We start from the raw sequence: 22,499 nt of genomic DNA, 5'->3' as shown, positions 1-22,499 counted from the left end.
AAGAAATCTGTAATCAGAATACTAAGTCTCCTTTCCAAGTATCTTACATACCAAAGACTTTCCTGGGTGACTAAATGCACACAATTTTCAAAACCTACTTTCTTGTCCAAACTAAAGCTTAACAAACATGTAGAATGTATTGGCATCAAATTTTATAATTTCTGTAGGTATACCTGAGTACATAAGGACATAAAAAACAGTAAGATTATTAGGTAAGAATTATAACAGGATCATATTAGGAGAGTCAGAAACAACAGCAAAGAAAGAATCTCCCTTAAAATTTGTACTATCATCATAAGGTGTCTGTGGATAGAAGTATAAAACAGCTGAATATGCTCCTTCTCTAATAAACACAAAATAGGAAGATATAAGATTCTCTCCCTCTCCCCTTTTAAGCAAAAATGAAAGATGTTCATTTGTTTTGTTTTTCAAAATGAGATTAAACAATCTTCTTCAATACTTTCCAGGAAAATATAAAGAGTAAAAAATTGAGATTCCTAATTTTTTTCAATATGCTGATGATAACCACTAATTACTAACACTTTTGCCCCCACTTAAAAATGCCAATGAAAGCGATCTTTTTCTAGTCCTATTTCACCTGTATATACTTATTATTTATCTTTTCCTCTAATGACCTACTACTTTCTAATTCAGCTGACCTAGAAAGTCTCAGATAAAGAAAAGCTGATGAAGATATTCTCATACTTGCATCAAAGGGGAGCATGAGTGAAAGAACATACTGAACAGGACTTTAGAATTAATAAACAGAGTAGAATAAAAACTCTTTGAAGATGAGAGTTTTTTATTTTAAATGCTGAAACCCATCACTACCTAATAAAATCCTCTGCTCTATAAATTTAGTCATTCAATTAAATGCTAAATTTTTCTTTCCCTATCAACTAGTTTCTTTCAGGCTTCCTTACCCAGCTCAGATTCCTTAATACATTATTTCACCAACACTTTAAACTCTTGTGCTTTCTTTTTTCTCCTTTTTCTTCTGTCAATAAAGTTCCAAGCCGACACAAATCCAAACTCTACTTTTTATATAAACATTTGTATGCCTTGCCAGGTGAGTAGTGGAGAAGAAAAATTACTACAAAACAGACTGCAATTACCTTAAGTTAGTCATTACCAACTTCAACTAACCAACAATCTTACTACATTTCTCCAATCAACTTGTTCACACTCCAGAGTAACCATCTTAAAATTTCTCTTGGTACTCGTCAAAGGTCCAACAATTCTTCCACTGCCCTTTTTACTCTTAGCAAACCACTTTACAACTATGAAGAAATTGAGGCTTCCTCTCTGCAATCATCACTAAATCGAAATAGCAATTTCTAAGGTGACCAAGGACCTCCATGTCATAAATAAATGATTATTTGTTAATCCTCAATTTACGTGATAAATCAGCAGGATCTGACATATTCTTCACTTTCCAAGCCACTCTTTTCCCATCGAAATGTAATCTCCAAATTTCCTATTATAATACTTATCTAACCACTCTTTCTTGGTCTTTTTTTTTTTTTTTTTTTGCTGTTTTCCTCCTCTATACGATCCTTAAATGTTGGCTTTCTTTAGGGCTTAGTTCTAGAAATGTTTCTCTTCTCATGCTATACTGTTGCTGCAGAGAATCTCATCTATACCTTATAGCCTGAACTATCTTCCTAACACTGACAACTCTCAAAAGTATATTGAATAATGCAGGAAGTAAGATATGATCACAGAGTAGTTGGTACATTCAGTAAACTACAAATAGGCCAGTATGGCTGGAACAAAGAACAGAGCAGATATGAAAGGGATGGGGTCAGTAAAAGTCTGGAAAGGTAGACAAGATTCAAGTCATAAAAGCAACAAAACTATTTTGTAGAAGAGTTCAAAATTCTATCTGCTAACAGGTATAATGGATGAACCTTAAGCATGGCTATTTATATTTTAGATTTAAGTATAACTAGGAGGCACTTCTGATTAAACGTGAGTTTGCATCTATTTTTCTCTTCCTCAGTAAAACCCCATGAAGGCAAAAGTAAAGGGGAAAAATGGATAAATCTCCAAGACCAAAAGAAAAGAGTGTAGAAGAATAAGAGAAAGCTTAAAAAATTCAGAAGCTAGAAAGCAGATGGCCTTAGACAACATGACAGAAGAAGAAATTTGATCTCAAATGCCCGTAAATTGAGATGCCAATAAAATACAAAATAAGTTAAAAAAAGAACCCTGGGAAGATTCAAGAACTGGAATCCTCTGAAAATATAAATGGCAAAGAGGTGGAGGAAGAAGGTGATCATATAAGGACTGGCTTAAAGTCTGTATATTGAGTAGTTAGATTTTTAGGTATCCTTCCTCTTCCAATCCACAGGATCAAGCAATTATCCTTTTCCCCACTCTCATAAGAAGCAAATGTTTATTCTGGAGACAATAAAACTGACAGGCTCCAGACTCTGAGACTATGTATGTGAAGGTACAAGGAAATCCATCATACCAAAATGGACATACTAAGTAAAAGGTCTATGTAATAAATGTTAAGACCCATATCCAACTGCTATTGCCAATCAACACTAGGGATCTGACTTCCCATGATATGCAAATGGTCAATAAGCAGACAAAAAGATGCTAAAATACTAATTTTTACACATAGACACACAATGGAATCTTATTCAGCCTTAAAAAGGCAACAGTGACAAATGCTACAACATGGATAAACCTTGAAGACATAAAGTGAACGTAAAGTCACTCAGTCCTGTCTGACATTATGAAGATATAATACTTCATATGGGTAAATAAACCACTGAAGAAAACACAAATACTATATGATTCCACTTGCATGATTACTCAGTAGAGTGAAAATCAAACAGACAAAAAGCAAAATTGCAGTTTTGCCTGGGTCTGGGGGTAAAGGGGGGAAGAATGGGTGGGTTATTGTCCATCGAGTGTAAAGTTTCAATTTTACAAAATGAAAAGAGATATGGGGAGAGATGGTGATAGTGGATGCAATACAATAAATGTATTTAATACCATGGAACTACTTAAAAGTAATGAAGAAGGCAAATTTTATATGAACACTACAATAAAAATTTTTTTTTAAAAAGAGGATGAGGGTATGGATGAAAGACAATACAAATGAAAACATAAGAAGTATTGCCAGGAATTGTGGTAAATCTTTTTTTAATGCCTTTTTTTACCTGTTAGTCAACCGGTAAATTGTTTATTATTGCTTTTTTTTTTATTTAAAAAGTAAGTTAATGGCAAGGACATTTTGAGCAGTACACATACAACTCTTCTAAGATGCTTAGCTATCAAAGGATGGAGGAGCATAAGCTAACCAGAGGACAAGGATAGGAACATGACTTGACGCTTAAAGATAAGAGAGGCTATGGCATATTTACATGTCAAAGAGAAAGCTTCACTGGAAGGAAAACCTAAGAGTCAGAGTACAAGAGTGCAGATGTTGATGGTTATATAAAGAACTACCATTACTCCATTATCATCAACAGCAATAAGTGGAAAGGGGTTAGATTTCTGCAGGACATCTCTAATACTAACAAAAGAAGGGGACTAAAGTAATGGACCAATTTGGTCTAAGCTGAACAGGAATGTATGTGACGCCAGAGGGTAAACAGATTTGGAAATATATCAAGAAACTAAGTATCTCCAAAAGGTGAAGAACTGATAAAAGTGGAATAAGGAAAAGACTAGAAAGGTAAAAAAAAAAAAATACTTCATGAAATTAACTACTATACTTAAAAACTAACCTCACCCTTATAAGTCTGGAATATTATTTGCACTAAGGTAAATTTCTATAAGGTAATATTTCTATAAACATGATAAAAACATAGAAATCACATTAAAATTCTTATAATAAGACCTATCATATTTTTAAAGTAATCTCAGTGCTCTGAGAAGAAAATAATATAGTAATGTAATAAATATTTAGCTCTTTCCTGCTTTTCTTATTACCATCCTTATTGTTTTCTTTACCTTGATCAGCTACTTTTCGTTTTGCTTCTTCTATTCTTTTCAATTCCTGTTGCTTTGCTTCAAAGAGTTGTTTTTCTTCCTTTATAGGATCATATTTTATTCCTGCAGAAAGTATAAAAAAGGAAGACTCTTAATTACCTTAAATTTAAATACAGTCATTCCAAAAAAATATCCTGGAAAATAATCACTAATTTAAAGTTTGCAAAAATTGAGGGTAAAAACCAATTTATTTTATATTACCAAATAACACATTTAAATATTAAAAAAGCTCAAAAAATTCACCAAAATTATTTGAACGAATATAATTATCAAATATAACGATTTTTTCACATTAAAAAAAGGAGTAATTGAAATAACAATGTTTAAAATTTGACTTACTAGAAGAAGGCACTATGAGTAAATAAACGTCTTCTAATACAGCTTCAACTGGTTGGGTATAAAGGTTTTTCCACGGAATTATAAGATTAAGAGTACCTATAAGAAAAAAAAGAAAAAATATTATTCTTCAATCTAGATTTACTATCAGCCTGTTTTCTATCAAACATTAAAGGTGATAACAAAGTAGTCTTTGACTTATGAGCTCATTAACTTTATAGAAAGCTATTTTACAACAATAAAGTAAAAGTTTTTTAGTGATGATTTGAAATTATTTGTATTAGTATTATTGGAAAACCGACTTAAAAATGTTCTAAATATTTACAAGTTTCTATTGTGGTGATATGTACCACAAACATATCAGTATTATCCTTCCATTAATCAACAATCCTTGATAAAGTAAGATTGATTTGTACCAATTCTTACTCAAAATCTCTAAGAAATATTTTTCTTATACTATAAAAAGGTAGATTACAAACTTTATATAAGTATATTTTATAGAGAGAGATTTTACACATATGTACATATTTGTATATATACAATATTTACATAAGTATGATTATCATAAGTGTATGTACTCATAAATTCCTATGGTAATAATCAAGGATCCTGGGCAATTTTAGAAAATCATTTCAACTGATAAAAATATTTTGCTACAACCCAACAGGAAAGGATTTTAAAAGCATTAGATTTCTTAAACTAAAGAATATGATGTAAAGGACTCATTACACTATTAATTCTAGTTTTATGTATTTTATGTATTTAGTATATGTAGAAAACTTCTACAGTAGTCTTTAATATTTAAAATTTTTTTTAGAAAGTATGAATCTCTAGATTTAAAACGAGTTGTCATGATCAGGGAAGGAAAAGACTTACTAAATACATTATTGCTGCATTAACTCCTTAGAAAGAAAACTATGACAAATCTAGACAGTGTATTAAAAACCAAAGACATCACTTTACCAACAAAGGTCCATATAATCTAAGCTATGGTTTTTCCAGTAGTCATGTATAGATGTGAGAGTTGGACCATAAAGAAGTCTGAGCACTCAAGAATTGATGCTTTTGAATTTTGGTGCTGGAGAAGACTTGAGAGTCCCTTGGACTGCCTGGACCAGTCAATCCTAAAGGAATCAGTCCTGAATATTCACTGGAAGGACTGATGCTAAAGCTAAAGTTCCAATACTCTGGCTACCTGATGTGAAGAGTCAACTTATTGAAAAAGACCCTGATGCTGGGAAAGATTGAAGGCAAAGGAGAACAGGGTGGCAGAGGATGAGATGGATAGATGGTATCAATGACTCAGTGGACATAATTTGAGCAAACTCCAGGAGATAGTGAAAAACAGGGAAGCCTGTGCTGCAGTGCATGGAGTCTCAAAAGAGTCAGACACAACTTAGGAACTGAAAAACAATAATACATACTTAGACATACTGTATTATATAACTCCAAAAACCCATGTTTTAAAAAATGCCAAATCAAGAAAAAGATTTCTTCATACTAATTTAAAGAAAAATAAACTACCTGACTTCTAAAAGAAGAATAGCTTTCTAAGTTTTAAAATCACAATCAGAATCCAACAACACATTAAAAAGATCATACACCATGACCAAGTGGGCTTTATCCCAGGGATGCAAGGATTCTTCAATATCCACAAATCAATCAATGTAATTCACCACATTAACAAATTGAAAAATAAAAGCCTTATGATTATCTCAATAGATGCAGAGAAGGCCTTTGACAAAATTCAACATCCATTTATGATAAAAAAAAACTCTCCAGAAAGCAAGAATAGAAGGGACATACCTCAACATAATAAAAGCTATATATGACAAACCCACAGCAAACATTATCCTCAATGGTGAAAAATTGAAAGCATTTCCCCTAAAGTCAGGAACAAGACAAGGGTGCCCACTTTCACCGCTACTATTCAACATAGTTCTGGAAGTTCTGGCCACAGCAATCAGAGTAGAAAAAGAAACAAAAGGAATCCAAATTGGAAAAGAAGTAGTAAAACTCTCACTGTTTGCAGATGACATTATCCTCTACATAGAAAACCCTAAAGACTCCACCAGAAAACTACTAGAGCTCATCAATGAATATAGTAAAGTTGCAGGATATAAAATCAACACACAGAAATCCCTTGCATTCCTATACACTAATAATGAGAAAGTAGAAAAGGAAATTAAGGAAACAATTCCATTCACCATTGCAACAAAAAGAATAAAATACTTAGGAATATATCTACCTAAAGAAACTAAAGACCTATATATAGAAAAGTATAAAACACTGATGAAAGAAATCAAAGAGGACACTAATATATGGATAAATATACCATGTTCATGGATTGGAAGAATCAATACAGTGAAAATGAGTATACTACCCAAAGCAATCTACAGATTCAATGCAATCCCTATCAAGCTACCAGCAGTATTTTTCACAGAGCTAGAACAAATAATTTCACAATTTGTATGGAAATACAAAAAACCTCGAATAGCCAAAGCAATCTTGAGAAAGAAGAATGGAACAGGAGGAATCAACCTGCCTGACTTCAGGCTCTACTACAAAGCCACAATCATCAAGACAGTATGGTACTGGCACAAAGATAAATCCACACACCTATGGACACCTTATCTTTGACAAAGGAGGCAAGAATATACAATGGAGTAAAGACAATCTCTTTAACAAGTGGTGCTGGGAAAACTGGTCAACCACTTGTAAAAGAATGAAACTAGATCACTTTCTAACACCATACACAAAAATAAACTAAAAATGGATTAAAGATCTAAACGTAAGACCAGAAACTATGAAACTCCTAGGGGAGAACATAGGCAAAACACTCTCCTACATAAATCACAGCAGGATCCTCTATGATCCACCTCCCAGAATACTGGAAATAAAAGCAAAAATAAACAAATGGGACCTAATTAAAATTAAAAGCTTCTGCACAACAACGGAAACTATAAGCAAAGTGAAAAGACAGTCTTCTGAATGGGAGAAAATAATAGCAAATGAAGCAACTGACAAACAACTAATCTCAAAAATATACAAGCAACTTATACAGCTCAATTCCAGAAAAATAAATGACCCAATCAAAAAATGGGCCAAAGAACTAAATAGACATTTCTCCAAAGAAGACATATAGATGGCTAACAAACACATGAAAAGATGCTCAACATCACTCATTATTAGAGAAATGCAAATCAAAACCACAATGAGGTACCATTTCACACCAGTCAGAATGGCAGCGATCCAAAAGTCTACAAGTGATAAATGCTGGAGAGGGTGTGGACAAAAGGGAACCCTCTTACACTGTTGGTGGGAATGCAAACTAGTACAGACACTGTGGAGAACAGTGTGGAGATTCCTTTAAAAATGGCAAATAGAACTACCTTATGACCCAGCAATCCCACTGCTGGGTATACACACCGAGGAAACCAGAATTGAAAGAGACACATGTACCCCAATGTTCATCGCAGCACTGTTTATAATAGCCAGGACATGGAAACAACCTAGATGTCCATCAGCAGATGAATGGATAAGAAAGCTGTGGTACATGTACACATTGGAGTATTACTCAGCCGTTAAAAAGAATTCATTTGAATCAGTTCTGATGAGATGGATGAAACTGGAGCCTATTATACAGAGTGAAGTAAGCCAGAAAGAAAAACACCAATACAGTATACTAACACATATATATGGAATTTAGAAAGATGGCAAAGACGACCCTGTATGCAAGACAGGAAAAAAGACACAGCAGTGTATAACGGACTTTTGGACTCAGAGAGAGAGGGAGAGGGTGGGATGATTTGGGAGAATGGCATTCTATCATGTATACTATCATGTAAGAATTGAATCGCCAGTCTATGTCTGACGCAGGATACAGCATGCTTGGGGCTGGTGCATGGGGATGACCCACAGAGATGTTATGGGGAGGGAGGTGGGAGGGGGTTTCATGTTTGGGAACACATGTAAGAATTAAAGATTTTAAAATTAAAAAAATATATATTAAAAATAAAAAATAAAAATAAAAATGGCAAATAGAACTGCCTTATGACCCAGCAATCCCACTGCTGGGCATACACACCGAGGAAACCAGAATTGAAAGAGACACGTGTACCCCAATGTTCATCGCAGCACTGTTTATAATAGCCAGGACATGGAAACAACCTCGATGTGCATCAGCAGAAGAACGGATAAGGAAGCAGTGGCACATAGACACAATGGAGTATTACTCAGCCATTAAAAAGAATACATTTGAATCAGTTCTAATGAGGTGGATGAAACTGGAGCCTATTATACAGAGTGAAGTAAGCCAGAAAGAAAAACACCAATACAGTATACTACTAACACATATATATGGAATTTAGAAAGATGGTAAGGATAACCCTCTATGCGAGACAGCAAAAGAGACACAGATGTTTCGAATGGACTTTTGGACTCTGTGGGAGAGGGAGAGGGTGGGATGATTTGGGAGAATGGCATTGAAACATGTATACTATCATGTAAGAAATGAATCGCCAGTCTATGTTCGATACAGGATACAGGATGCTTGAGGCTGGTGCACGGGGATGATCCAGAGAGATGATATGGGGTGGGAGAGGGGTTGAGGATTGGGAACTCATGTACACCCGTGGTAGATTCATGTCAATGTATGGCAAAACCAATACAGTATTGTAAAGCAAAATAAAGTAAAACTAAAAATTAAAAAATAAAATAAAATCAGAGAAGATAGTGGCCATTTAAAATTTCTATACTAACAATATACCATTTGTACCACTAAGCATTTGTTTTAAACCAAATCATTTTTTTCCTTCCTTATGAAGGGCAGGCTTCTTACAGAAAATTTAGAAAAATCAGAAAAAATACATAAGAAGGTACTTTAAAAATCTTCCACATGAAAACAATTACTTTGAAAGTGTGTATGTAAGCATATTTGATATGTATGTAATTCTGCATCTTAAATGAGGAAAACTCTGAAAGATCAGTAAGATTAACAACCCCCATTAATGGCAAGGGGACAATACGTTCTTATAAAACTGGTTGTACCACTACATCACTCATTTGGAAATGTGTACTTCATTTAGCAAGCAGACTGTATTTCTACTATAAGCCAAGTATTGTGCTAAGTGAAGATATGATAAAATTAAAATTTTAAAATTAAATCTACTTTTCAAAAAACTTACTGTCTAGAAGTAAAAATGATAATGATATTAAAGAATGGCAGTTTCTATGATAGAGATATGCAAATGACACCTTAAATGAGTCTCAAGATTATCTTATGTATTAGGTATCAGTTCAGTGTACTTTCTACCACCTTATATTAACACTGAAAATTTACCCTGTCATCATTTTTAAACATGGTCAGAAAAGAAAAGAGAGAACAGAAATAATGAAGGCACTAAATGAAACCAAGTCTACCTACTGTCCTTATATATTTTTCTAGATGTTAAATTTATATACACTGATTTACAATGATCATAGGTTATAAAATTCAATGACTTTTAGAATACTTTCAAAAAGTATATGAAAACATTTACTGTAAATTTTTGGACCAACAGAAATAAGATTACATTGTTCAAATTTTGTAATATGCAATATTGAGAAAAAAGGGAGGTCAAATCAATATGGATTATGAGGAATCTTTATTAATGATAATTTTAAAACATAAAATCCTACATACACCATGATTACAAGTCAAAATGTTCACATGTAAAAAAACATATAAAAATTTGCAAAAATAAATATATTAGGTGGAAAAGTAATGGGTGACATTTTTCCCATTTTATTTGTACTAAGTAGTGTTTAAATTATGGGGGCAAAAGGAAGAAGAGAAACAGAATTACAGTCCTAGCAATGTAAATGGAAAAAGTTTCTTCGGCATATGGTCTAATACCAACTATAAGAGCACAAAATTGTGGAGATTTTCATCAGCTTTCAAAACACCTTGTTCTCCAAGTGACACCAATACACTGCAATAACATTATATAAATTCTTCTACACAAATTATCTGCATAATACTAATTTTAAGTCACAAATAATAATACTACCATTCTACACAAATTTCATCACACCAATACACTGCAATAACATTATATAAATTCTTCTACACAAATTATCTGCATAATACTAATTTTAAGTCACAAATAATAATACTACCATTCTACACAAATTTCATCAGCTTTCAAAACACCTTGTTCTCCAAGTGACACCAATACACTGCAATAACATTATATAAATTCTTCTACACAAATTATCTGCATAATACTAATTTTAAGTCACAAATAATAATACTACCATCTTGTACAATATGTAAACCAATAAAGTTAATAAACCGAAATAGTTTAAGAAATGAAACATGTATGTCTTTATTAAACACATTTGAATCAATTTCTGCTCAACTAGTATATTGAGCCAGTATATTCTGCTCAACCAATATATGTAAACCACAAAAACTGGAAATGTAATACAAGAAAATTAGCATAGTGTTTCCTAGAAAACTAGCAGAACGGAAACCAGGTTTTTGATTGGTTCCTGACCAAACTGCCTGGAGGATCCAGACCCAATTCCTTATACCGTTTATCCATGACCAATCAGAATACAGCAATGATAACTAGTCAGAAACTTAAGAAACTGAGACAGTCATTCTCTCCATTAGTTTTAATGCTTTGGATCTCAACTCATTTCAACACTTAACAAGATGTATAATTTCACAAGTATTGGGGCTTCCCTGGTGGCAGGGGTTAAGAATCCACATTGCAATGCAAGGCACACTGGTTCAATCCCTGGTCCAGGAAGACACTACATGTCACTGGGCAACTGGGCATCTGTGCCAAAACTACTGAGCCTGCACTGCACTCTGGAGCCCACAAGTTCTAACTATTAAGCCCATGTTACAACTACTGAAGCCCCCATGCCCTAGAGCCTGTACTCCACAACAAAAGAAACTGTTGCAATGAGAAGCCCTCACAGCACAACTAGAGAGTAGCTCCCACTCACTACAACTAGAGAAAGCTCACCTGCAACAACAAAGCCCCAGTACAGCTAAAAATAAATACTTTTTAAAAGTATTTCACAGGTATTCAACAAGGGATATATGGATCACAACACATATTAAGTTACACAACAAAGTTTTATATAGGTTAAAACACATGATTCTTTTAATTTATACTCAGAAACATTATAAAGGTCACATTATAGAGATATTAGACATATTATTCTGGTTACATGTCTAACAGGAGGACATACAAATAATAAAGACAGCTTACCTATATGGCCAACTTTAATTTTAAATGGTACATCCAGTTGACTCTACAAAAAAATATATATGTAAAATCTTAGTACATACACAGTTTGCAAAACACATAACTAATTTTTTCTTCCCAAAATTACTTAAGGGATTTAAGTTAACTTACACCTTCTCTTTACCTTCAATACTTATTTAAGTTTCTAAATACATAACTGCAATATCTTCAAATCCATAAAATTTAGAGCCTGATCACCTTAAATAGCGAAAGATTCTACAGCAGTACTGACCATCAAAGTTACTCATATCAGAATCATTACAGCTTTTACACTGTTTGAAAAAGAAAAGAAAGTGGGAAACTTCACTGTCAGTGTATATTTGAAGGGAAACTAAACCACTAGTGCAAAAATATATCCTCAAATAAATTTCTCCTCATTCAATGGGAGAAAAGACAACCTTTTCAATAAATGGTACTAGGATAACTGGATATCCACCTGCAAAAAGAATGTGGTTGACCCTTATCTTATACCATATATGAAGATTAACTTGGAATGAACCAAAGGTCTAACATAAGAACAAAAACTATAAAACATTCAGAAGAAAACAAAATCATGTGATTTCTTGGATATTACATGAAAAGCACAGGCAACAACAATTTTAAAAAAGGATGAATCCAATTTCACCGAAATTTAATTTTTTACATAAAAAATGTTTGTATATAACACTGTTAACAGAAGCAAAAGACAACCCACAAAATGTGAGGAAGTATTTGCAAATCATATCTTCTGACAAGGGGAAATATCCAAAATATGTAAAGAACCAAAGTGCACCCCCCCAAAAAAAAAACCCATGATTTTATAAAATTAGCAATGCTTTTCAATAGACATTTCTCCAAAGAACATATAAAAATGGTCAACAAGCACATGTAAAGATGCTCAACCTCACTAATCATTAGAGAAGTACTAAGGAAAACCAGTAAGATTTACCACTTCATACTCATTAGGATAGTTATTATCAAAAAAAACAGAAAGTAAATGTTGTCAAGGATATGGAAAATTGGAATTCATGTACTGCTGGTGGGAATTCAGGTAAACTTCATTTTATTGTGCTTTACTTTGTTGCACTTCCCAGATACTGGTTTTTTTGTTTGTTTGTTTTGGTTTTGTCGTGTTTTTTTTTTTTTAATCAAATTGAAGGTTTGTGGCAATCCTTCACCAAGGAAATCTATCAGTGCCACTTTCCCAACAGCATTAGTTGTTAATTGATGTACAGACACTGTTTTTTTAGACTAGGTAGCACAGTGGTAAAGAATCTGCCTGCCAATGCAGGAGATGCAAGAGACGTGGGTTTGATCTTTGGGTTGGGAAGATCCCCTGGAGGAGGAAATGGCAACCCATTCCAGTGTTCTTGCCTAGAAAATTCCATGGACAAAGAGCATGGTGGGTTACAGTCCGTCAGGTGGCAAAGAGACACACATGACTAAGCAACTGAGCATATACACACACAGTGTAAACATAATTTTTAAATACCCTGGGAAACCAAACACTTCTGTGACTTGCTTTACTGTGACAGTATTCACTTCACTGTAGTGGGCTGGAAACAAGCCTACAAAATCTCCAAGGTGCGCCTGAATAACGTGGCTCAACTGCTATGGGAACAGGGTGGCGGCAGTTCAATGGCGCAGCGGGGCCCGACCCCTGTGGCTCCATGGACTGGAGCCCAGCAGGCTCCTCCATCTCTGAGCTTCCCGAACAACAGTACTGGAGTATATTGCCATTTCCTTCTCCAGGGGAATCTTCCCAACCCAGGAATCAAACCCCGGCCTCCTGCACTGCAGGTGAATTCTTTACGGACTTAGCGTGGGAGGTCCTAAAAAGGCTAAACATACAATTACCAAATAATCCATCAATTTCACTCCTAAGTATTTACCCACAGGAAATGAAACCCAGGATTTGAACAGACGTGAATACTAATATTCATAGCAGCATTATCCACAAGAGACAGAGGCAAAAACAACCCAAGTGGACATCAACAGATAAGTGACCAAAATGCAGTATATACATAAAATACTATTCAGCCTTCATAAAAAGCAGTGATTTCCTAATAACTGCTACAACATGGATGAACCTTAAAGGAATTATGCTAAGTAAACTAGATAAAAAATGACAAACACAGCATGATTCCATTCACATGAGGTACTTGGAATAAGCAAATTAAGAGACGCAGAAGCTAGCAGGGTGAATGGGGAAAGGGAATGGGAAATTACGTTATTTCTTACTGGAGACAAAGCTTTCCTTAGTGTAATAAAAATGTTTCAGAAATACATACTGATGATGGCTGCACAACACTGTTAATGCTACTGTATTCTATGGCAAAAAAATATATATGATTAAAACGGTACCAGGGGAAAGAAAACTGAAGATGACTGGAGAGGTAACTTAAAAATCTAAAATGAAAGCATACAGAAAGAGAGAAATCTTAGAAATATTTTTAATGGGGGAAATTACAGTCAGGTTGTATTTCTATGGAGACTGAAAGTCCATTTTGCAAAATTCATGTTTATACAAATTATTTTAAGTTTTCTTAAACTTAAACAATTTAAGATGACAAATCAGGAAGATGTTCATGTAACCTAAATGTAACCTGTTCATGGAACCTAACATAACAAAGTGTCTATTGTCAAAACATACCAGGGCATTTTCTTTAATTTCAAGATTCTTCAGGGCCACAGCTCCTAAAACAACAACAAAAAAAATGAATAAAAAACTAAAAGTGAAATATTCAAATAAACTTTATTTTAACAAGGAGAAATACTCAAATAAACTTTATTTTAACAAGGTAGGTATACTTCATTCCTAAATGTCCTATTAAGGAAAACAGTTATCAAAATGTAAATAGAAACAGAATCCAACTATAATTGTTGGCTCCCCTTCATTCTTCAACTTAGTCTAAGATTCTACGTTTGAGCAAACATCATTTATTATAAGTTCTGACCTATACAGGATATATGTAGCTCAAGGATATGTAGCTCAAGGATAATGGATACATTTTCATCAAAATTATACCAATAATATGAATCTACCAACATAGCATGATGTAAGAAATTACTGGAAAAAATGACTGCACTTAAGTATATTTGCAATGAGCAACTGAAAAGATTTTTAATTCATCCATGTGAGATTAATAGGGATTTCTTATTAATTAGAGACACTGAGTGTTGTCATATCTTGCTCTGTTTTAATTCTGCTACAGAAAATGAATGCCTTCACTTTTAAACAGTAATTTGAATATGAGCAACTGGATCACAATAAACTGTGGAAAATTCTGAAAGAGATGGGAATACCAGACCACCTGACCTGCCTCTTGAGAAACCTATATGCAGGTCATGAAGCAACAGTTAGAACTGGACATGGAACAACAGACTGGTTCCAAATAGGAAAAAGAGTACATCAAGGCTGTATATTGTCACCCTGCTTATTTAACTTCTATGCAGAGTACATCATGAGAAACACTGGGCTGGATGAAGCACAAGCTGGAATCAAGATTGCTGGGAGAAATAGCAATAACCTCAGATATGTAGATGACACCACCCTTATGGCAGAAAGTAAAGAAGAACTTAAAAGCCTCTTGATGAAAGTGATAAAGAGGAGAGTGAAAAAGTTGGCTTAAAGCTCAACATTCAGAAAACGAAGATCATGACATCTGGTCCCATCACTTCATGGCAAATAGATGGGGAAACAGTGGAAACAGTGTCAGACTTCATTTTGGGGGGCTCCAAAACCACTGCAGATGGTGACTGCAGCCATGAAATTAAAAGATGCTTACTCCTTGGAAGGAAAGTTATGACCAACCTAGATAACATATTCAAAAGCAGAGACATTACTTTGCCAACCGAGGTCTGTCTAGTCAAGGCTATGGTTTTTCCAGTGGTCATGTATGGATGTAAGAGTTGGACTGTGAAGAAAGCTGAGTGCCGAAGAATTGATGCTTTTGAACTGTGGTGTTGGAGAAGACTCTTGAGAGTCCCTTGGACTGCAAGGAGATCCAACCAGTCCATCCTAAAGGAGATCAGCCCTGGGTGTTCTTTGGAAGGACTGATGCTAAAGCTGAAACCCTTGCCACCTCATGCGAAGAGTTGACTCATTGAAAAAGACCCTGATGCTGGGAGGGATTGGGGGTGGGAGAAGAAGGGGATGGCAGAGGATGAGATGGCTGGATGGCATCACCGACTTGATGGACATAAGTTTGGGTAAACTCTGGGAGTTGGTGATGGACAGGGAGGCCTGGCGTGCTGCCATTCATGGGATCACAGAGTCAGACACAACTGAGCGACTGAACTGAACTGAACTGTTGTCTAGATTTTCACATGATATACAGGAAAAACACCAAGATGTAAACATCAGTGAACATCTAATAGAAGTGACTTGTACAATTAGAAACAAACATTAATATATTGGGGTACTGACCAATATATATTGGGTGAATGACATAGGTATATGGAGTACCACTTACTATTTTTTCTACTCTAATGTTCAATAGTATAGCTTAAACTTTACATTTATGGCTAATTCTTTGAACTGGCAGCTTTGTTTTTTTTAAATCAATATACTGCACAGATATAAGATGAATTAGTACAACTGGAAAAAGCATTATACTGTAAAATGTTATTTTACATTAAAATGTATCTCCTCTAAATAAATAGCTTTAAGTCTATAATGTTATATATCTCTATATACTGGTTAAAATTAAACTTGATAGAAAAAATATTTCTATCAAATATATTTTAACAAATTTTAAAAGGGCTTCCAGTCCAACAAAATGAAAACTACATATCACTGAAGAAAAATTAAGAGGTAACAACATTTAATTTGTCCAAAGTTAATATTCACATATAAAACTAAAATTAGATATCAGTAGTACCATTTAAAGTACAAGTGATTTTAGATTTTGGGTTTTTCTGATTATGACAAGTTTCGCACAGCAATCTATACAACTGTTTTAAGTTGCTGATCTCAAATGCATTTTTTAAAAACATGTATTTGCACTCTCCTCCCTTCACTATGACTATTTTTGATACTAAATTTCGTATCTAATTATTTTTTGTATCCCTTCACAATGACTATTTTTCAAACTATGTTTTGTATCTCATTATTTTGTGTATCCCTTAACAGCTTCTTTTGGGCTTCCCTGGCGGCTCAGTGGTCAAGGCTGCCTGTCAATGCAGGAGACACAGGCTTGATTCCTGGGGAAGATCCCCTGGAGAAGGAAATGTCACTCCACTCCAGTATTCTTGCCTGGGAAATCCCACAGAGAGAGGAGCTTAGTGGGCTATAGTCCATGGGGCCACAAAAGAGTTGGACAAAACTGATCAACGAAACAACAGCAGCTTATTGTGGGTGTAGATAACTTCTCTACTTTTATCTTTAAACCTTGCTACTAGTTTTGTATGTGTGGATGACTTCCTACCTTTACTGTCTGTTTGCCTTTACCAGTGACCTTTTCGTTTAATAATATTCTTGTTTTCAGTTACGGTCTTCTTTTTTCACCTAAAGAAGGTTCCTTTAACAACTGTTGTAAAGCTGATTTGGCAGTGCTGAACTCTTTCAGGTTTTGCTCGACGGTAAACTTTTGATCTCTCCATTAAATCTCAAGGAGAGCCTTGCTGGGTACAGTATTCTTGAAGGTAGATTTTATCATTTAATCACCTTGAATATATTGTGCCATTCTCTTCTAGCCTGCAGAGTTTCTCCTAAAAATCAGGGGATAACCTTATAGAGATTCCCTTGTATGTTATGTGCGTTTTTTTCCCATGTTGCTTTTAGTATTTTCTCACTGTCTAATTTTTGTCAATTTGACAAACGTATGTCTCTATGAGTTCCTCCTTGGGTTCATCATGCATGGGACTCTGCACTTCCTGGACTTAAAAGTATTTCCTTTCTCATGTAGGGATGTTTGAGCTTTTATGTTTTGCATAGAGTGCTATACACAAAAACATCACTGTGACCACAAACCAAAATCTATAATAGATATACACACAAAAGAGAAAAGGAATCCCAAATGTAACACAAAAGATACTCATCAAATCACAGGAGAACAAAGGTGGCAGGGGGCAGGTGGGGCGGGGCGGGGAGAAAGGGAGAAAACCTACAACAACAAATACAAAACTGCTAACAAAATGACAGTAAGAACATACATATCAATAATTAAGTTAAATATAAGTGGACTAAACACTCCAACTGAAAGACACAGAGTGGCTGAATGGATACAGAAACAAGACCCACTACACAAGACTCACTTCAGATCTAGAGATACACACACTGAGAAACGATGAAAAAAGGTATTTCATGTAAACAGAAATCAAAAGAAAGCTTAACTAGGTATATTTATATCACATGAAATACTTTAAAGATTGCTACAAACTAGTGGAACAGTGTGGAGATTCATTAAAAAACTGGAAATAGAACTGCCGTACGACCCAGCAATCCCACTGCTGGGCATACACACCGAGGAAACCAGAATCGAAAGAGACACGTGTACCCCAATGTTCATCACAGCACTGTTTACAATAGCCAGGACACGGAAGCAACCTAGATGTCCATCAGCAGACAAATGGATAAGAAAGCTGTGGTACATATTCACAATGGAATATTACTCAGCCATTAAAAAGAATACATCTGAAGCAGTTCTAATGAGGTGGATGAAACTGGGAGCCTATTATACAGAGTAAAGTAAGTCAGAAAGATACCAATACAGTATATTAACGCATATATATGGGATTTAGAAAGATGGTAATGATGACCCTGTATGCGAGACAGCAAAAGAGACACAAATGTAAAGAACAGACTTTTGGACTCTGTGGGAGAGGGCGAGGGTGGGATGATTTGACAGAATAGCATTGAAACATGTATATTATCATATGTGAAACAGATCACCAGTCAGGGTTCAATGCATGAGACAGGGTGCTCAGGGCTGGTGCACTGGGATGACCCTGAGGGATGGGATGGGGAGGGAGGTGGAAGGGGGGTTCAGGATGGGGAACACATGTACACCCATGGTCGATTCATGTGAATCTATGGCAAAAACCACCACAATAGTATAAAGTAATTAGCCTCCAATTAAAATAAATTTTACTTAAAGGACAGACTATACCGCATCTACTTAACTGATATACAGACAGAATTCAATCAAAAAGCAGCAGGATACACATTCTTTTCAAATGCACATAGAACATTCTCCAGAATAGATCACATGTTGGACCACAAAGCAGGCCCCAGTAAATTTAAGAAAACTGAAATTGTATCAAGCATCTCTTCCAACCACAAAGCTATAAGGTCAGAAACACACTAAAAACAACTGCAAAAAACACAAATACATAGGTTAATCAATATGTTACTAAACAATCAATGGATCACTGACGAAGTAAAAAAGGAAATTTTAAATATACCTAGAGACAAATGAAAAAACAACAATCCAAAACCTATGGGAAGCAGCAAAAGCAGTCATATGAGGGAAGTTTATAGCAATACAAGCTTACCTCAGGAAACAGGAAAAATCTCAATGAAAAAAACCTAGCTTTATACCTAAAACAACTAGATAAAGAACAAGCAAAACTCAAAGTTAGCACAAAGAAAGAAATCATAAACATCAGAGCAGAAATAAGTGAAATAGAGACCAAGAAAATAGAAAAGAAAAAGGAAACTAAAAGCTGCTACTTTGAAAACATAGGAAGTCTTCAAGACTGAACCAGGAAGTAAAAGAAAGCATGAGCAGACCAACGACAAGTACTACAATTTAACCTGTGATTAAAAACTCCGAATAAACAACAACTCCAGGACCTGATGGTTTCACAGGCAAATTCTACCAAACATAGAGTTAACACCTATTCTTCTAAAACTACTCCATAAATATCAGAGGAAGAACACTTCCAAACTCATTCCATGAGGACACCATCGTCTTGACACCAAAACCAAAGATACCACCAAAAAACTAAAATAACAGGCTGGTATCACTATATGCAACAATTCTCAATAAAATACTAGTAAACTGACTAAAACAATACATTAAGAGGCTTATACACCATGATCAAGTGGAATTTATCCCAGGGATGCAGGGAATTTTCAATCTCCACAAAACAATCGGTGTGTTGCAGCCCATTAGTAAACTGAAGAATAAAAACCTTATGACTCTCTCAACAGATGCAGAAACAGCTTTTGATAAATTCAACACGTATGAGCAAAATGCTCCAGAAAGCAAGCAGAGAGGGAACATATCTCAACAAAACAAAGACCATATATGACAAACCCACAGCTACTATTATACTCAATGCTGAAAAGCTGAAAGCATTTCCTCTAAGATCAAGAACAAGACAATTTGTCCACTCTTGCCACATTTACTCAATATAGATTTGGAAGTCCTAGCCATAGCAGAGAAGAAAAAGAAATAAAATGAATCCAAACTGGGAAGGAAAAAGTAAAATCATCACTGCAGATGACATGACACTTTACCCAGAAAACCCTTAAGATGCCACCAGAAAACTACTGGAACTCATCAATGAATTCTGTAAATTGTAGAATACAAAATTAACATACAGAAATCCGTTGCATTTCCAAACACTATTTTAAAAAAAAAACAAACAATATATTCCGTTCAGTTCAGTTGCTCAGTCGTGTCTGACTCTTTGCAACCCCATGAATCGCAACACACCAGACCTCCCTGTCCATCACCAACTCCCGGAGTTCACTCAGACTCACGTCCATCGAGTCCGTGATGCCATCCAGCCGTCTCATCCTCTGTCGTCCCCTTCTCCTCCTGCCCCCAATCCCTCCCAGCATCAGGGTCTTTTCCAATGAGTCAACTCTTCGCATGAGGTGGCCAAAGTACTGGAGTTTCAGCTTTAGCATCATTGCTTCCAAAGAAATCCCAGAGCTGATCTCCTTCAGAATGGATTGGTTGGATCTCCTTGCAGTCCAAGGGACTCCCAAGAGTCTTCTCCAACACCACAGTGCAAAAGCATCAATTCTTCGGTGCTCAGCTTTCTTCACAGTCCAACTCTCACATCCATACATGACTACTGGAAAAACCATAGCCTTGACTAGACGGACCTTAAGTCGACAAAGTAATATTGCTGCTTTTGAATATGCTATCTAGGTTGGTCATAACTTTTCTTCCAAGGAGTAAGCGTCTTTTAATTTCATGGCTGCAGTCACTATCTGCAGTGATTCTGGAGCCCAAAAAGTAAAGTCTGACACTGTTTCCCCACTATTTCCCATGAAGTGATGGGACCGGATGCCATGATTTTCGTTTTCTGAATGGTGAGCTTTAAGCCAACTTTTTCACTCTCCTCTTTCACTTTCATCAAGAGGCTTTTTAGTTCCTCTTCACTTTCTGCCATAAGGGTGGTGTCATCTGCATATCTGAGGTCATTGATATTTCTCCCGGCAATCTTGATTCCAGCTTGTGCTTCATCCAGCCCAGCGTTTCTCATGATGTACTCTGCATAGAAGTTAAATAAGCAGGGTGACAATATACAGCCTTGACGTACTCCTTTTCCTATTTGGAACCAGTCTGTTGTTCCATGTCCAGTTCTAACTGTTGCTTCCTGACCTGCATACAGATTTCTCAAGAGGCAGGTCAGGTGATCTGGTATTCCCATCTCTTTCAGAATTTTCCTCAGTTTATTGTGATCCACAGAGTCAAAGGCTTTGACATAGTCAATAAAGCAGAAATAGATGTTTTTCTGGAACTCTCTTGCTTTTTCCATGATCCAGCGGAGGTTGGCAATTTGATCTCTGGTTCCTCTTCCTTTTCTAAAACCAGCTTGAACATCAGGAAGTTCACGGTTCACGTATTGCTGAAGCCTGGCTTGGAGAATTTTGAGCATTACTTTACTAGCATGTGAGATGAGTGCAATTGTGCGGTAGTTTGAGCATTCTTTGGCATTGCCTTTCTTTGGGATTGGAATGAAAACTGACCTTTTCCAGCTGCATCAAAAAGAATAAAGTATCTAGGAGTAAATCTAACCAAACAGGTACAAGACCTGTATTCAGGAAAAAAACAAAAAATAATCATACTACCCAATGCAAAGTATAGACTCAATGTAACCCCTATCGAAATACCAATGGTATTTTTCACAGAACAAGAACAAATAATTTTGCATAGAAACACAGAAGACCCTGAATAGCCCAAACAATCTTGAAAAAGAACAGAGCTGAAGCAATCACCCTCTCTGACTTCAGACTATACTACAAAGCTATCATTATCAAACTCCAAGAGATGTTAGCAAACTCTGGGAGACAGTGAAGGACAGGGAAGCCTGGCATGCTGCAGTCCATTGGGCCGCAAAGAGTTGGACATGACCAAACAACTAAACAACAAAAAAATCATCATCCAAACAGTATAGTACTGGCACAAAAACAGACACATTGATTAATGTAAGAGGAGAGTCCAGAAGTAAATCCCCATATTTACAGTCAATTAGTCTACAAGAATATACAATGGAGAAAACAGTCTCTTCAATAAGTGGTGCTGAGAAAACTGGACAGCCACATGTAAAAGACTAAAATTAAACCATTTTATAACACCATATACAAAAATAAATTCAACCTGGATTAAAGACCTAATTGCAGCAGTATTTTTTTGGATCCATTTTCTACAGCAAGAAAAAGGCAGAAAAAGTGAATCTAATTAAGCTTAAAGTTTTTGTACAGCAAAGAAAATTATCGACGAAGCAGAAAGACAAACCTACTGAGTAGGAGAAAGTATTTCCAAATGATAAGACCAATAAGGAGACAACATCCAACGTATATTAACAGCTCATAGACCTAGCAATCCCAATACTGGGCATACACCACAAGGAAACCAGAACTGAAAGAGACGCATGTACAGCAAGGTTCACTGCAGCACTATT

General features: G+C 35.4%; 1 protein-coding gene across 4 annotated transcripts in view; it reads right to left on the bottom strand.

Annotated features, from left to right (window-relative positions):
• The window catches only part of VPS13A (vacuolar protein sorting 13 homolog A), a 271,791-nt gene that overhangs the window by 217,822 nt on the left and 31,470 nt on the right, over positions 1-22,499 (bottom strand). For all 4 annotated transcript variants that reach the window (XM_068974525.1, XM_068974527.1, XM_068974528.1 and 1 more), the window contains exons 2-5: positions 14,284-14,327; positions 11,616-11,658; positions 4,351-4,446; positions 3,973-4,074 (exon numbers count right to left, since the gene is read on the bottom strand). In XM_068974525.1, the coding sequence (XP_068830626.1) occupies positions 3,973-4,074; positions 4,351-4,446; positions 11,616-11,658; positions 14,284-14,327 (285 nt within the window). The remainder of the gene's footprint in view (positions 1-3,972; positions 4,075-4,350; positions 4,447-11,615; positions 11,659-14,283; positions 14,328-22,499) is intronic.

This window comes from Capricornis sumatraensis, chromosome 6, assembly GCF_032405125.1.
Source record: "Capricornis sumatraensis isolate serow.1 chromosome 6, serow.2, whole genome shotgun sequence".
NCBI classification, from domain to species: domain Eukaryota; kingdom Metazoa; phylum Chordata; class Mammalia; order Artiodactyla; family Bovidae; genus Capricornis; species Capricornis sumatraensis.
Note: the sequence above shows the minus strand (reverse complement) of the source record. Positions and strands in the feature narration are given on the sequence as shown.